Source organism: Camarhynchus parvulus, chromosome 1, assembly GCF_901933205.1.
Source record: "Camarhynchus parvulus chromosome 1, STF_HiC, whole genome shotgun sequence".
Lineage (NCBI taxonomy): Eukaryota > Metazoa > Chordata > Aves > Passeriformes > Thraupidae > Camarhynchus > Camarhynchus parvulus.
This window is the reverse complement of record NC_044571.1, coordinates 49627299-49643551: the sequence shown is the minus strand read 5'-3', so window position 1 is coordinate 49643551 and position 16253 is coordinate 49627299. Positions and strand designations below refer to the sequence as shown.

Here is a 16253-nt window from a genome sequence, read left to right as displayed (position 1 = left end):
CCTCAGTCATCAGTTTTGTGATACAAATTACGTACTTCATGAGTACTGGTGAAAGAGCGGTGTGAGATCATCTATAGTTCCCTGGCTAGGATTGTTTTCCCATATCATTAATTTTCTTCAAGTTTTTATTCTCAGACTCCTCTAACTTTACAACAGAAGCTAAGTGACTAATAGCACATTTGGTTTCAGCTGGTTGGGATGGTCAGAATGAATGTAAACTCCAACTTCAGTGGTATATGGTCAGACTAGCTTAACTTCTCTCCCCCACCTTTTTTTTTTTGCCTCCCACACAAGTTTTCTAACATTCTGGCAAAGCAAGTATTTGGACTTTTACCCATTCTCTCACTTTACAGTAAAGAAGCATTCATTTTTCCAACATTAAAAACTTGGCCAGAAAACCTGCCCCAAAACGTTAATGTTTTGAGCAAATGTTTAAAATTACCCTCTGACTTAGCTGCTCCAGGCAGCCTTAAAGCACTGTTTTCTTTTGGGGTGGAAAAATTGTTTTTCACCCAAAAAAAGCTAATTAAAAGAGGTAATATTTATCCAGTATTACTGATAGCAACAAATTGAATTCATATATTTCAAATATTATAGAAATAAATCTGAAGCCATAAGAAACCTGAATAAGAATAGCTGAATCCTTAAGGAGCTCCGTTAATTGTGGATGTTTCAAGAGCTGAGGATAGGAGGTGAGAATTGCAGGAAATGTGGAAAATAATATATACTTGTCTTAGATCTTGTCTGTTCTCTAAAAGAAAAGGGGCACATTTTTCCTTAAGTGTACTACACTTGGTAAATTCTTCTTGGTTTTTGTATCTTCTTTTTCGTTTAAATTTTGCTGCTACTTCACACCATGTCTTCTGGGAGAGCTGATTCAAGGCAAAACATCCTTTTTCAGTGTTTTTTTTTTCTGTTAAGCTTGCATGAATATTTGACTTTGCATTAATTGAGGAGCTCTTTCCTGGCTCTAAGTATGTTTTTACTAATGCAGGCAGATCAAGAAGACATGGGAAATAATAAAGTTCTGTTGTATCTGCATATCTCATTCCTTTTGGACGTATTTGATCACCTTAAGTTAATAGAGAATGGACCTTAATAGAGAGAAGTCAGGTTCAGCCTGTATTTCATACTTTTGTGCTCTGTGTGATGAGTGATGATGTTGTGCTCTGTGTTGCTAGGGTAACACAAAGAAACATAGAGAAAATACGGCAACATTCCAAAAAGGAAGCATTTTCCTTTTTTTTTCAGCGCTTCTTATTTGCTCATTAAATATTTTGCCAGAATATTACTGAGAAAACTCAGTAGTTTTTTTAAAGCTTTTAGTCCAAGTGTACAGACTAAATGAAATTATTCAGTCATGCAGTAGTGATTTACTTCTACTTAAGGACAAATGCAGCATCACTTCATCTTGTTTCCAAAATCTTTATCACGGACTAAGCTGCTCTTACCTTGTATCTCCATTTCTTCATCTTTGCTCTGCATCTCTATGAATAAATCTAAATTTTTTCAAAGTCCTAGCTCTATCACTCTTTCCCAAAAGCTTTGCTTTTAGAAGTCCCCCTTTGAACTGCAGAACAAAAAAAGCATTTGTTTTTTAATAATGTAACAAAACTTTAGAATGAAAAGAGGTCTGGCATATATACTGCCCCTCTTCTCTGTTCTCCTGTGCAACAGTTTGGCCAGCGCTACACTGGAATTGCTCTAGAGGAAGAAATGAGCCATTGGAAAGCTTTACAGCGCCTGGGAGTCATTTCAAATTCCATGTATCCCTAAAATGCAGGGGGTCTGCCTCTTCTCCAGAAGATATAACTATCCCTCATACATATACGTGGCATTTATGGGTCTTGGCTTTCCTGAGGAGATGATGACTGGAGTGGACTGAATCCTGGATTACTTTATGGGCCTAGAATAGGGCATCTGTAGCTTCTGCTGGTAACTTTGAGTCACCTGTGTGCTGAATTGTTTTCTGAGTATGTGTCATAACAACAGCAGCCAAGTAGATGCCTATTTAGACTGGTGAAACTGTCTGTGAGCACAAGTATGAACACAGCAATATCCACTACAAGTTACTGTCAGTCATCCTTTTTTTTTTTTTATCAGAGGATATGTTCATTGCCAAATTTCTGATATAAATTATGCAGCATAGACTTGAGTTCTAGTTTTCTTTTTTTCTTTTTCTTTTTTTTTTTTTTTTGCATACCCTGAGGAATTGAGTAAACCTTGCTTTTGAGTGTTATAAGCTGTGGTAAACTGTTTTGCTTATACACAAGGCACTTCTGCACATTGCTTGTTTGCTTGACACAAGGATAACAAAGGATTACATTTACTGGATCTTTCCCTGGGCATGAAGGGAGGAGATTGAATGGAGGAGGTTGTTGGGGTGGATTTTTCCTCTTCCCTGTATACAGAGGCTATAAAAATACCTCTCTCTGAGCAAGCAGTGTTGTATAACCTGCCAAATCCTAGCTCTTCCCAAGAGACCACCTCTAAATGCTTTATCCAAATTGAACAATTGTGTTAATCCTGGGGGTTGAGTGTAAGAGAGTGCACATAGGCAGTTGCTAGGAGTACTTAATAGATGGAAAATTTTTTACCCTAACTTACCTTGCAGTGATTTGTTTATTCATACCTGGAGTTGGTTCAGACAAGTCTCATCAAGGCTTGGTGGGAATTAATGTGGTCAGTATTGAGGGCTATTCTAAAAAATTACTTCTGGTGTGTGTGTGCAAACTGGGGATGTGGAAATATTCCAGGTAGGTGTAAGAGTTGGGAATAAAAAGGACAGTGGCTTTGGAAATACTTAATAATGGCAAAGAGGCATCAGGCAGTAAACAAAATGAGTTTTGGTCATGCCATGAAAAATAATGCTGTGAGTTGGCATGGTTGCTGCAGCTTAGCTGAAGCAAATAATAGACTTTTTACTTTTTCTTTTTTTAATAATGCTCTTGAACTATTTTTGAGCAAGCTAGAAGCTGCATGTTTTTGTGGTTTTGAATATATTTCTAAAAACTTACAGGGTTGCTTTAATTGTCTATTTTGAAACTTATTTTTCAGTGACTCCCCAGATATACCAACTATTTGTTTTGGAAAGATTGTTATCCAAATTATACATTCCCCATCTTGACTTGTCTTCACGTTTATGTACAAAATTTATACAATATGGTCTAGGCTTGTGTGGGGGAATGAAGGTCAAGGATCTTTAAAACTAAATGCAAGAGAAGTTAATGTAGATAATGATCCTGATGATCAACAGGATGAGCTCAAGTATGTTGATTCTGAGGTATGAGGAAGGAGAAATGTAGAAAGGGGTGGGAAACATTTAATGTAATCCTTGTGCAAAGGTCAACTGAAATATGTACAGGCTTTTGAAAAAGAAAAAAAGACAGCAGGGAGATAAAAGGAGAGATTCAGCAAAATCATATGCTCCAAATTCTAAATACCAAAACTTGGGAAGAAATAAAACCTACAGTATATGTAAGTACTGATATTATAACTATCTATCAATTGATCTAAAATATGAGGCACATTAAAGTTGGGGTTTTTTTTTCCTTGAGAAGGAATTTATTTCACCTGTGAAATTAAAAAGTCTCCTTGAGTGTGAACAAAGTGATTTGAGATTTAATTTCCTAACTCTCTGTGTGAGCTGAGAGTCAACTGCACAACTTCTAATGCTTTGTGCAGAGTCCATCTTTTCTCATAAAAGTCAGTGGATGTTCTTATGTTTCTTGGCCAACTTTGGCCAAGTGACCACTAGATTTCAGAAACAAAATACCTGCTGAGGTTTTTTTTTTTTTGGTAGGTGTCAGTCTAGATCTGGAATTGGAAGTACCCATTACAGATTGGCAAAGCATTCTAGTTTTTTCCTGGAAGAACCAAGCAAACAAAACAGGACAAGAGATTTGCAGTTTAATTTTCTGAAGTTAGTGAAGCTAATGAGTTTTTAGGTTAGGAACAGAGTAAGAAAAAGTCACAAAGAGGGGGACGAGTCAACAAATCTACATTAATTATTATCAATTTTTCGACAATTTATTTTGGAAAATATCTCAGAGATCATCCAGTCCAACTTTATTTTTCTTTAATAGAGCTTAATATTTGAGCAGGAAGATGCATGATCCCATCAGCCTTCTTTTTTCCACAGCAACAGCTTGCAGTGAGTGCTCCACACCACTTGCACTTGCCCTGCTCACCCCTCAGACAAGAGCCGAGGAATGCTCAGGTTATCATTAGCGCTCTTCTGCTTGTTCTTCTAGGGGATTTATTTTTATTTTTATTTTTATTTGATAGGCGTGCCTTCTTCCCTACAGGATGCTAGTTTTCTCTTTGGGAGAACCTCTAGATTAGACTGGAGTATGAGGAAGCTGGCAGAGATGGACCACCCAGGGAGGGGTCGGAAAAGAGCATGAGGAAATGGATAATGTTATCGTCTGGTGACTTGCCGGGGTTGATGCACTTTTCTAGAAGTGCCTGTTTTTGTTTTGATAAGGGATTTCAGAATGGTGTGGAGGCACAATGGGTGAGATCAGCAAGGAAGCACCATGCTCCAGAGGTAGTGTGAGAAGACAGGCTCTGAAGCCATGGATGCTGATGTGTTCCCACAGAGGGTGTTGGCTGGCTCTGTTCCCTCTCCGCCTTTTCCTTCTTGAGCATTTCTCCTCCACCCCTCAGCTTTAGTAGGTGGGGGCACGGGGTGGAGACAGGCTGCTCATTCATCAGGGCCCACGGAGCTCCTTGCTGTCAGCCAGGGGTTCCGCAGGGGCACAGAGAAATGCTGTCTGCTGACATTTTATACCTGACTCTGTGCTGCTGTGATGTGAGTGGCATCGGGTCTGGTGGATGTGTTGCTATGGAAAATGCATGTGCTTTTTATAGTCAAATAGAAAGGTGTGTTTCCAAACGCTGTTCTCTAACTCTGCAGCCGTAGCCTGGCTGGTTTATTTCCAGCATTCTCAGCAGTGAACTGTGGCTCTCGGGGTTGAATATCAATTTGCTAAGAGTCCAAGTGCTGGAGGAATGTCCTCATGTTTCTGTACCCATGCAGCAACCACATCTTCCACTGGAGCCTTTCTATTCTCAGCAGCATGTGGGAATTCAGTGAAATCCGATAACAGCAATATTAATAGCAGCTGAGTAGGTGGCCAAAGAGGTTGAAATTTAGCACGAGCCCACTGCTAGTTGGACAGGCAGCGTTCATCTCCTGCGCAGCAACACCCGGCGGGGGTGCAGGAGTCCTTCAAATCCCCTGACATCTTCCTCAGAACCGTAAGTGCAGCTGGTCCGTGTAGGGTTGGAGTGCCTGGAGCTCGGCATGGAGTTGGGGAGTGGGCTTTTCTGCAGCCAGCTGGTCTGCTGCAGCTCCCAGGCCAGGGTATGGCTCTTCCAAGCCCTTCAGAAGGCGTCTTGGAGGTGTGACTGCTGCCTTGATGGATGGAAGCTCAAAGGGAGAACACTAGTACTTCTTTTTAAACAGCAATCTATTCAAGCCTTGTGTTTGTGAGATCTGTAGTTCAGAGGAAAGGACAGAAAACCAGGTTGGCAGCTGTTTCTGAAGTATTCGTCACCAAGGGATGGGTTTGGCACTGGGCAGGGTGCATTTGTCACTGCCACATTCCTTTCTATCAGTGGGAGTGTCTCTGTTCCTTCTTTCTCCCCGTAAATGGGTTCAAATTTGTCTTATCACTTTGGACGGGACCACATGTATTCTTGGCTGCTAACCCTCATTTTGGAGAGGATGGATCTCCTTTCAAATTTGCTTCTTTGTTTGTTGGTTTTGTTTTTTTTTTATTTTAAATCTTCAACCGGTAACTATATTTAAATATGTTTCTATATGAGAAACAGACCCTTCTCTGAACGGGATGCTTTAAAATTATCTTCCAGAACTTTGCTCAGACTTCTGGTATCTTGGATACGGTCCTGAGCTCCGCATTGTTCTTCCTGGAAAATAATAAAGTGAAGTGTTAAAGTAGATTTGACATCATGAGTTGCTAGTTGCTGGAATTTAATACATATAAGGACTTGGGGAAACAAAACCATATAATGTGTCAGAAAAATAAAATCCAAACTATTGAGCTTATTGTTGAAAAAAATTTGAAATAAGTAAAAAAAAATCTAGCTTCTTAAAATGCACTGCTCTTTTGTATGGAGGCACTGGAGTGGTCTGTAGGTGTCAGTGGATGTATTTTTTATAATTGGTTAAACGCTAGTTCACGATTTCTTAAAAGTACTGGGGCCTGCTAGCTCCTCTAAGGTGTATGACTGTATACAATTTAAAAAATATATATATTAAATGCCCCAAAATTCATTAAAATAATTCCAGCAAGCTTTCCTCACTCCTTAAAAATGGGAAGCACAGGGCGCCTCTGTCTCAGGGTCATCGCATGGGCGTTCTCACGGTACTGGTGTCTGGAGCAGAGTCCTCCTCCTCCACCAAGCCCCCAGCCTGCTCCTCTGCCACGGTGCTGGTGCAGTTGCTCGTATGAACATGATACAAAACAGATCAGCAAGCTAATTTGGGGATTGAAAATGTATATTAGAAACAACCCCACAGAAACAGGTGTAGCCCTCTGGCAGCATGGAACGGCAGTGTGATTCAGGGTTCTGTTGGCATAACCACAGAGGCAGCAAACAGGAGTGGCTGGAAGACAGAGGGGGACCAGGAAATCCTTAAGCTAGAGCTGCTGCCAAAGCCTTTGTATTGTCAGGCTAGGGCCTTGGTGACTAATTGTGCTATTTAACCTTGAGCAAACAGTGGAGCTGAGAATAAATTCCTTGAGCTGTGGCTCAGCCTTGTGCTGATCTGCCATGTCACTTTGCTTTATTCTTGTAGAGTGGTCTTTGTTGGTCTTTGTTGGAGAAACATCTGTCAGTCTGGAAGTGATGTTTGTCAATATGTGTTGTGTTCAAATGTGACAGAGGTGTTTCGTCTCTGAGCGTATCACACGCCAACAAAGTGAGAGCTATTCCTGTCCCATTTGTCTTTCTTCTGTTTGCCCAAGGATTGACGTAGATGAGATGATTTACACAGAAGGCATTATTTCTCCATAGGTGGTTATTCCACATCTTTTTTCATCAGTGTTCAAGTCGGATTTATGCGGTTGTGCTTCACAATTACTGTTATAATATCCCCCACGTGTTGTTGTCTCGTGGCCTTTAGGCTTTAGAGATCTTTTCCAGGCTGGCTAATCTTGAAGTTGTATGTAAACTTTTATTAATACCACTGCCAACATTTAAGGTTCACGCTTTGTGAATCAGGATTCTACTTTTACAATTTTGAGACCTCTTTGTTAGCTGGAATTTGGTATTGAGGTTAAGATAGGTAGATTGGTGTTGGTTTTTTTTTTTTTTTTTGAGCTTGAGAATGAATGCTTAAGTGCTGAGACTGTGACAAGAGCAGATAAAGTATTTACAATAAATTTTTGCAGTAAGATCTTAACTGCTATACTTAGCAGCTTTCTTTGCTTAGTTTAGACATCTTTAGCAAAGTTGTATTGTTAACAAAAGGAGATATAAAAAACCTGTGGGAAGACAGAGAAGTTAATGTTTAAAAATACACAAAGTGATTTAGTAAATAGTGTTCCATTGTCATGTGAGGAGGAACTGAATTCTTTAAGCAGATTAGTTTTAAGATGCAGCCTTGGCTGTGCCCTCCTGGGCAAAGCTGCAGCCCACATAAAACTTTCAGTACAAAGGTAGTTGCCTATTCAAACCAGAAATTGGCATACACCAATCATATTCATAAAGAATATGATTAGCATCCACTGGGCTCTATGACAACTTTGGATGAAAACAGGAAAAAGCAGACTTCTTTCACAGTAACCAAATGTAGTATTGGCATCTATTTGCATTGACAAAGATACTTTAGTAAGTGAGCTGCCCCATCAGTTCCTAAGTTAGCTGTTGTATGAGAAATGTCTCTGCAATTAGTTGTGTGTGTGCTTCAGTGCTATAGGCTTATGTTTAAAATAAGGCTATAAGTGTCCCAGAGTGTTTAAAAAGCTTAAAAACTGCATTGCTGAAGTTCTTGTACTCCATCTTCTAAATAGTTTATTCAAATATAGTGTGAGAAACTGGGTGTTGAAGCCCTGTGTATTTAGAGCCAGGATTGCAAAGAGGAGTTGGAGGGGAGAGCAGGAGCTTGCTGTTAGGTGACAGTTTGTCAGAAGAGTTGCAGGGTCATGCCTACTCTTACAGCAGCAAAGAATTTGCTATGCTTGAGGCTGGTGACTCTATCTTGTCCCCTCCTATGAACCATAATTGTTCAGAGTTATGCACAAGACCCTAGATGAATTATTTGCATAGATTGCACAGTGGTTATGTTATTTTTATAACACCTCATGAAGAATTTCCATGTACTAGAATTATTCCATTTTGTGTTTTCATTTACTACAATTGAGTTAAAAGCCTTGTTTTTTTCTGTTTTGATACAGGGAAAATTAATTAATCCTAAAAGCTCTTCAGTTTGTATCATGCTTCTAACCAATAAGTATTTACACAATAGATATTTTAAATGGAGTGTCCTGGAAGGGAAATAGGCAATTGCATGTGCAACTAAACACAGATGAGCTTGGACAGGTTGTACATATAAAAGGCTTTAAAGGTTCTTATTTCACACAGAGAATGTTAGCAAGCAGATCCAAACTACGCCTTCTGCAAGTTGCATGTCTCAGAGAAGATGTAGCTGTGAAATTTGTAGGTCAGAAATTAATTTTAAGACCTTCCAGTAAGGTAACAACATTGCTTCTTTAATCAGGATTTTTTTTGGAAAAAAAATGTATATACCTATCATTTAACACAGATTCTAGGACAGTACATTCATCATTCAGATTCATCCTTTTCCTTGGTTAAGCACCATCAAATAATTAATACATGCATGTAAAAATTAAGAAAAGTGTTCTAGATCAGCAGGGCCTCTCTTGGATTTTTTCTTCTCCTCTTCTACTCAGACTGTGTCTACTGTGACAAGTTGTTGAAAAGGTTTAGAAACAAATCGATGCAGTTCAGAGAAGGAAAATAGTAATGCAAGTGAAGAAACTTCATGAATGAAGAGTAAAAAACTTGTTTATTTGCTTCTGTTGTTAGCAGAGTAAACAGGAATGAAGCAGGGTCTCTCATTCGAGTCCATGAAATATCTCCCTGCCTGCATTTTTGGTCTCAGACTGTCTTGTTTACCTGAGTGACCTAAGTTTTGTGTTGGTTTTAGTCTGAATACACAGGCCTAGTGTATTTATGGTGATTCCAGTAAGGAAATGTTATTGAAATATAAAGACAACTAAATATTACTCCTGTTGCAAAACGGTTGACTGAAATTATCCCAGAGAACTCAAGGAAAGCAGAAGTGGACATCATTGTGTTCAGTCTTGTGGCTTTGGTCTACTTGAAGGCTGGCAGCCTTTTGGGTACATGCTCCTGTCAGCTAAGGGCAGAGTCTTCCACTCCTCACTGGGCTGCTGAAGTTTGGGAGCAAACTTTAAGGCACCCTTAGCAAACTTTAAGGCACCCTTGTTTGTAATTGCAAACAAAAGCAGAAATTCTGCTAACAAAAGGCATTGAGGGTAAAAATGCTAACCTTTAAAATGCTCTCCACTGGGTATGAGAAGTGTAATGTTGATGTAAGAAAAGTTTTCCATTCTCTGCTTGGGAAATTAACCTGTCTCTAGTAGCACTTTAGGTCACAGCTATGGTGTGCCCTGCAACATGGACACTGGCAAAAAATTAGCTTTAATGGAAAAAAAAGGGAATTTTTTTTTTTCTTCAAAAATAGACTTGAGTGAATACTGAATAGCAATGGATTTTGGAAGGGATTAAAAAACAAACAAAAAAGTGTAAATATTTCGCATTAAAGGAGGAGGATTCTTCCTTATCTGTGTGAAAGAGGTCACTGGGTTCAAAGCCAGAAACATCTCTGGCATGAGATACTAAGGAAGCTTCAGGCAAGGACTGTGGAGGTCAAACCTGTCTCAGGACTTTGTGTTCCTGATAGTCTGATTTCTTTATGATCTGGGGATGGGCAAGGCAATTAGAGCCACTGAGTGGGAGCTGGTGCTCTCAAAATAGGAAGAGGAGGAGGGAAGGGACGGTCTGTGTCCCTGATGGTTGTCACGTCTCATTGACTATTCCATTTCCATGAAGAGTGACCAAGCCCTGTCCTCATTACACTAACTCCTAACCCTTTCCTGAATGGTTTATTCTCCTTTTTTTCCTGTAACCTTTGGCTAGTGTGTTTCTAGACAGACAGAAATGGGATAAGTACCTTGACACATTATTGGTCTGTCATGTTAGGGAGTTCTGAATAGGTTTTTCTGCTGCTGTATTGAAGTCTCTACTTTTCTGTTTGAACCCCTTTGCTGTGCTGTGTGTGAAGTTTGTAGCTAAACCAGCTCCAAACCAACATCTGGGGCAGGTGAAGAGTTGTTTGGGTTTATTTAAGCCATTTGCTCTTCCATCACTGTTGTCACTGCAGGCAGCAATGTTGTTCAACCACTGTTTGCAGTCCAGCCCTGAGTATTTACACCTGGGGACTAGGAGGCTTTTGGAGCCTCCCATTTGAGAAGTTTCTTCTTTTTGCTCTTAAAATGAGTGAGAGGAGAACAGCAGTGTCCATTGGTACTCTTCCAAGGTGTGCTACAGACTGGGAATATATATATAAATGTTCCCTAATCTTAGTGATTGCATATGTATTTAATATTTTTTGAAAAACATGTATTTGTATAAAAGAACCCAAACCCATCTTTTCAGCCCTTCATTGTGCCAGTTTCAGTTTCTCATTTCTTGGTCTGAAAAGTTTACTCTTGGCTAAAATGTTTTCTGTTGTCTAAGGCAAATACTTTAGAAAACAATACAATTGGGGGAAGAGTTACAATTAAATCTCCTTTCATATGGAATTGACAGTCTGAGGTTATTCGGGCTGGAAAAGAAAAGGCTCAAGGGAGACCTTTTAGCAGCCTTCCAGCAGCTAAAGTGAGCCTACAGGAAACCTTGAGAGGGGCTTTTTACAGGGATATGTAGTGATAGGACCAAGGGGGAATGACAGAACTGAGAGGGTCAGTTTATATTGGCTAATGGGAAGAAATTCTCTAGTCTGAGGGTGGGGAGGCACTGGCATTCATTGTCCAGACCAAGTGGTGGATGCTCCATCCCTCTAAGGGTGCCAAAGCCAGGCTGGATGGGGCTTTCAGCAGTGTGGTCTAGTGGAAGGTATCCCTGCCCATGTCAGAGGGGTTGGAAGTGGGTGATCTTTAAGGACCCTTCCAACCCAAACCATTCTATGATTCTGTGATCTCCCTGGCTAATACAGGCTATTATTCCCAAAGTCAACAGCTTGTTTTCTACTTCTATTTTGTTGGTAACTAAATGAGAGCTAATTAAAAATACCTAGAACCTTTCTGTGTACCTCTCAAAACAGAAACTGTAATAGATTGGCTAGCTTCTCATTTTACATGTAATAATTGAAATAGTACAGAGTTATGACTGTATTTAAAGTAAAATGCTTCTGATTTCTTTTGGAGCAGTCATAGTTGCATATTTTATATTGACTGATAATTGGTCTTGAAACTTTTTACGTCTTGAATAATAATTGAATTTTAAGTCAGCAATTTTAAAACATTTTGTTTTCTTTTTCTCATTCTCTGCCCTGCTTCAGACCAGAGGAAACCAACAGAAGAGTGAAAAATGTAAGAGAGTTGTACATTAATTGTGATTAATTATTTTTAAATGCTTCTGTTTATGGTACTATCATAATTACCTTTTTCTTCAATTGTTGATTTATCTGATGCAAATTAATGCCACTTTACAGTGATCTCTATGTGCAGCTTACTTTCCCAAATCATTGTAAAAATCAAAACCAGTATTTATATCTGCTTGCTTGAGATATATGAGATGCATCATGACACTCTTTAATTGGTGTTGGTGGCAATCATAGTTAATACTGTATGTAAGATTTTGCAGTGCTTTGTAGAAACATCTCAGCATGCTGAGATTCTTTTACACTGGCACATGGCATGAGAGGAAAGTAATTAAGTTTGTATTCAGGGGGTTTTTTTCTGTTTGCTTTTAGGTTTTGATTACATTATACTGGCTTGGGAGGAAAGCTCAAAGTGACCCTGATTATAATGGTCCATACCTCAACCTTAAAGCATTTGAGAAGTTATTAGGGCAAGCACTGAGTAAGGTAAGGAATCCAAAAAAGGAAACTAAACAAATAGGCTGAAGTTTATAGTTTGTTATACAGCAACAATTCTAAACAGTCTCTTGAGGGTTTCATTTTCTTCTTAGTTTGGAGAACACTGTAATTTGTTTTGCTTACTATCAGGTTCCATAGGAAAGGAATGATTTTTAGCTTAGTTCTTCTGCTACCCATATGAATTTCAGAATACATCTGCTCTAATTGATGTGGTAGATTGTGAAGAGCCCTATCTCAATCCTCTTTGGCTGAGATGAAAGAAATTTAAGACCTTTTATCAAGTCTCCTGTTCATGCTGTTATATGCATTGTTGAGTACGTGTTTTAGGGTTTTGCAATAGTCTTTCCTGAAGTTTGTTTTTGAATTCAGAATGCTCATGAATAGCATTTGCACCCTAAATTATTGGAAAAGACCTTTTAAAAGTGACTCTTGTAGGCACTCGAAGAGTCCAGCCAGCCAAGCAGAAGTGGCAGAGATAGTGGGTACGGCGATATTTGGTACGTTGACCGGGGAGAGCCTTTCCTGTCTTCAGTTACTCATAAAAGAGACGATTCCTTTGATAGCTTGGACTCTCTTGGTTCAAGATCCTGCACGAGCTTTTCATCAGATATAACCTTGAAAGGTGGCAGTGAAGGTATGTTTTCCTCTCCAAAATCTTTTGTTGACATGTATCTTAGGAGTGTAGGAAAAGACAATGTATGGACCTGGTACTTGGATGTCCAGTACTTAAAGTACTTTAAGTCAGTTCTAGTTTTGTAACTGCTGCTGTTTCATTTTGCTTAAGCAAATATTCACCTCTAACACTCGGTAGGAAAAAAGCACTGCTCACACAGATCTTCCTAGGGAAGGGTTGCTGAAACTCTTGCTCTCACTGACGCATTAGGGTATGTGTGTATGTCTAGGATATAGTCCCAGAGTTCTGTAAGGGAAATTGCTAGAAATCAGATCTGGATGGGATTACCTAAAATTCACCACTTGCACAAGTCACTTGCCTTGTTCTTACGGTGACTGTGTCAAACTGCTATGTCTTTACTTCATTTGTGAATATTCAATAAGTTTTTTCCCACCTAGGTTAAATACTGAGTAGTGTTTGTTACTTTTAGTAGTTTTTCATGAAAATAAAGGTAACAAGAAGATACTGACATTGGATCCCTAAAGCAGCACTCTAGCCTGTGTTTCTCTGCTGGTTTTAAAGTTCAATGCCAATTTGTAGTCTAAAGTCGCACAAATTGCGAGGTGTTGGGTTTTGTTTCGTGTGAGTAACAAAATCTTTGAGCAGAGGCTTCATGTAGCATTGGTGATCTGTGCAAGGCAACATTTAGCTACATTACAGACGTGATGTACCCTGGGCTTCTACTGGATTTTAATCTGGTGAAATGAGCACAGTGCTACATTATTTGCTGTTTATTTGTCTTTGTTTATAAATTTATCTTGCAGATACTATTTAATGAAAAAAAATTCTGTGCTGTTTTTTGTCTTCAGTTTGGAGGCCAGCACTTTGTTTCCTGCAGGGAGCAGCGATAATGAAAGAATGGAACAAATGCAGGAGGATCATGCTAACCAAATTGAGTTTAATGGCTCTTATCACAGCTTTGCCACAGACTTCTAAAAATACTTCTCCTACTGTCCTGTCAGTAGCTCAGCAAATTTACAGCTGAAACATCTAAAATACAGACATAAATTGATTTTAGAAGACTTTGATCCAAGTTTAGCTACAAGCACATGTCTAGAGAATGATGTTTGTATCTTCCCTTTTTATTTCCACTTTCTTCTAAGGTTGTGACAGTGACACAGACTCAGAACTGCCTTCCAAAATGCATGACTCCCATAAAGATGACAGGTCTTACCGCAGGATTTCTGTGATTGAACCAAAACCTACCACTGACTTCAACCGTTTCTTACCCAACAAAAACAAGCAGACAGCATATGTGCCAGCACCTTTAAGGAAGAAGAGGACAGAGAAGAATGAGGACAACAGGAGGAGCTGGGCAAGTCCTGTTTTCACTGAGTCAGATGGAGCATTTTCAAGGTACTGGTGTGTGACCTCAGTAAAGCGGGCTTTGATGTAGAATTTTTAAAATAAGTTACTACTTTATTAGTTAAAGAAAAGCTGCTCTTGCTGCAGTAAAAGTCAAGTATTTGATTTTCCATGTTTTATCAAAGGGGATGTTTTAGTGTGGTTGTGTGATTTGGTTTTTGGTTTTGGTTTTTTACATTGTTTCTTGATATTTGAGTAATGTTTTGAAGCTGGCCAGACTCCAGATGTATTTAAATGGTCTTAAATGCAAGTTTATGAGAGATAGACCTACGGTTTTGACGCTTGATAAAGCTTCCAAAATATAGTGATGAATTTCAGCTGTCCGGATTCTTGATGCATACAGATGAGATTAGTGGGCAGCTCTTGAGTTTCACCATTGCCTTCGTGCCTTCACTGTCTTCATTCTATTCCTGTCTCGGTCAACCTCAGTGGACGTCAAACGAATCCTGTAGCTTCCTGCCAAAATAGCAGAGCAGAGCATGGGCTCACAAATCCAGCTTCCCTCCAGATCATCTATGAGTATGACAGTGGCTCTGATTCAGAAGATGAAAGAAGGCTGCCCGACATTGTTTTGGATGACTTAGCAAATCGTAGATTTCTAGTCAAAAAGAGTCCTGTAAGCTCTGCTGCACCTGGACATCATTTCATGTTGCACAATGACTCTCCTAAATCTTGCTCGCGAGAAAGTTATCCAGCTGGTCCACTAGCTGCAATGCTTGAACCACTGAGGTCAGAGATACTAATCCAAGATCCAGTAACTATTGCATTACCTAAATTGCAGCCCTTAAATAACTCCATAAAGTTAGTCTTCTAATCAGCATTTTAACACAGCTGATAATTTTATATGCTTTTTCTGTCAAATTTTGTGGTTTTGTCAGAGGAGACAGGATGCTGATATAACCATTTAACTTCTTTTAAATTTTTTTTTATTTAATCTATCTTATTGTTTCTGGTGCTGCAGTGATGAAATTGAGAACTAATATGCTTCATTCACAAGGCTGAGCTCCTGAGCCAAAAAGCATGTCTTTTTGCATTGCTTATGTCAAGTTGCTCCTAAAATATCTTAACTGATTGGATATTTTGAACAGTAACCAGAGGAGGCAGAGGCAATTGGATACTAAAGGCGAAAACAAACCAAGAGTTAACAATGCTTCACAATTATCTGGGTATTGTGATGAGGACGAGGAAGAAGTAGGCATCCCAAACATTGAAAAAGATGATCTCTATTTTCGCAAGCTAAGTTCTTCAGCGCCAAATACAGTTGTTGCTTTTGACAAATTTCTTCCTAAGTTTTGGACTCCAGAGGAGGAATTGCTATGGAAAAAAATCAAGAAATCCTCTTTCAAACCTTGGTATAAAGAGATTCAAGGGTTCAGGTGCGTTTTCATGCATGCCTGTTTCTCTCCTGTGTGCAAAGCTTAAATAAAGTGTAGTTCTATGACTGAATTTTTAAATTTTTATTGACAGTGTAGCAGCAGGATATGTTTTCTTTTTTCTTTTTTTTCTTTTTTTAAAAATAATTGAAGTATTATTTTTGTTATACTGTTGCACCTGTTGCACTGTTGCCACTGTGCATTTTGGTCAGTGAGTACACTTCATGTTCTTTTTTTTCATTCTCCTCTGCTCATTCTTTTTCCTGCTGCACAGTAGAAAGAGATCAGATTCTGAGGATGATGAATTTGCTTACAAACAAAGCTGTACCATTGTTGCTAATCAACAAAGACCAAGTTTTGACTGGAACAGTAGCTGCAGAAGGGATCAGAATTATAAGCCAACTGCTGAATATGTGGGAAGCTCATTGTCACAGATTGCAGAAGGAAAAATCTTGGAGTCTCCTGATCAGCCCAGGTTGATACTGCTGCATGAGCTGTTCTCTTGATGCATCAAAAAGAGATGGCTGGATATGCAACAGCTAAATGAAATTAAACCGCGTCCCGTGATGCTGTGCTTTTTCGGTTATTACTGTTTTGCTGGTTTGTTGGGTTTGGGTTTTTTTTCTCTTTTAATGTAGCCATAAGTTGCTGGCCTTCTGAAACA

General features: G+C 39.1%; 1 protein-coding gene across 1 annotated transcript in view; it reads left to right on the top strand.

Annotated features, from left to right (window-relative positions):
- Positions 1-16253, top strand: part of LMO7 (LIM domain 7) — a 131647-nt gene that overhangs the window by 75607 nt on the left and 39787 nt on the right. Inside the window, 7 exon segments of the mRNA XM_030962679.1 lie at positions 11639-11669; positions 12053-12166; positions 12614-12812; positions 13955-14207; positions 14646-14945; positions 15305-15592; positions 15864-16064. Of these exon segments, the coding sequence (XP_030818539.1) occupies positions 11639-11669; positions 12053-12166; positions 12614-12812; positions 13955-14207; positions 14646-14945; positions 15305-15592; positions 15864-16064 (1386 nt within the window).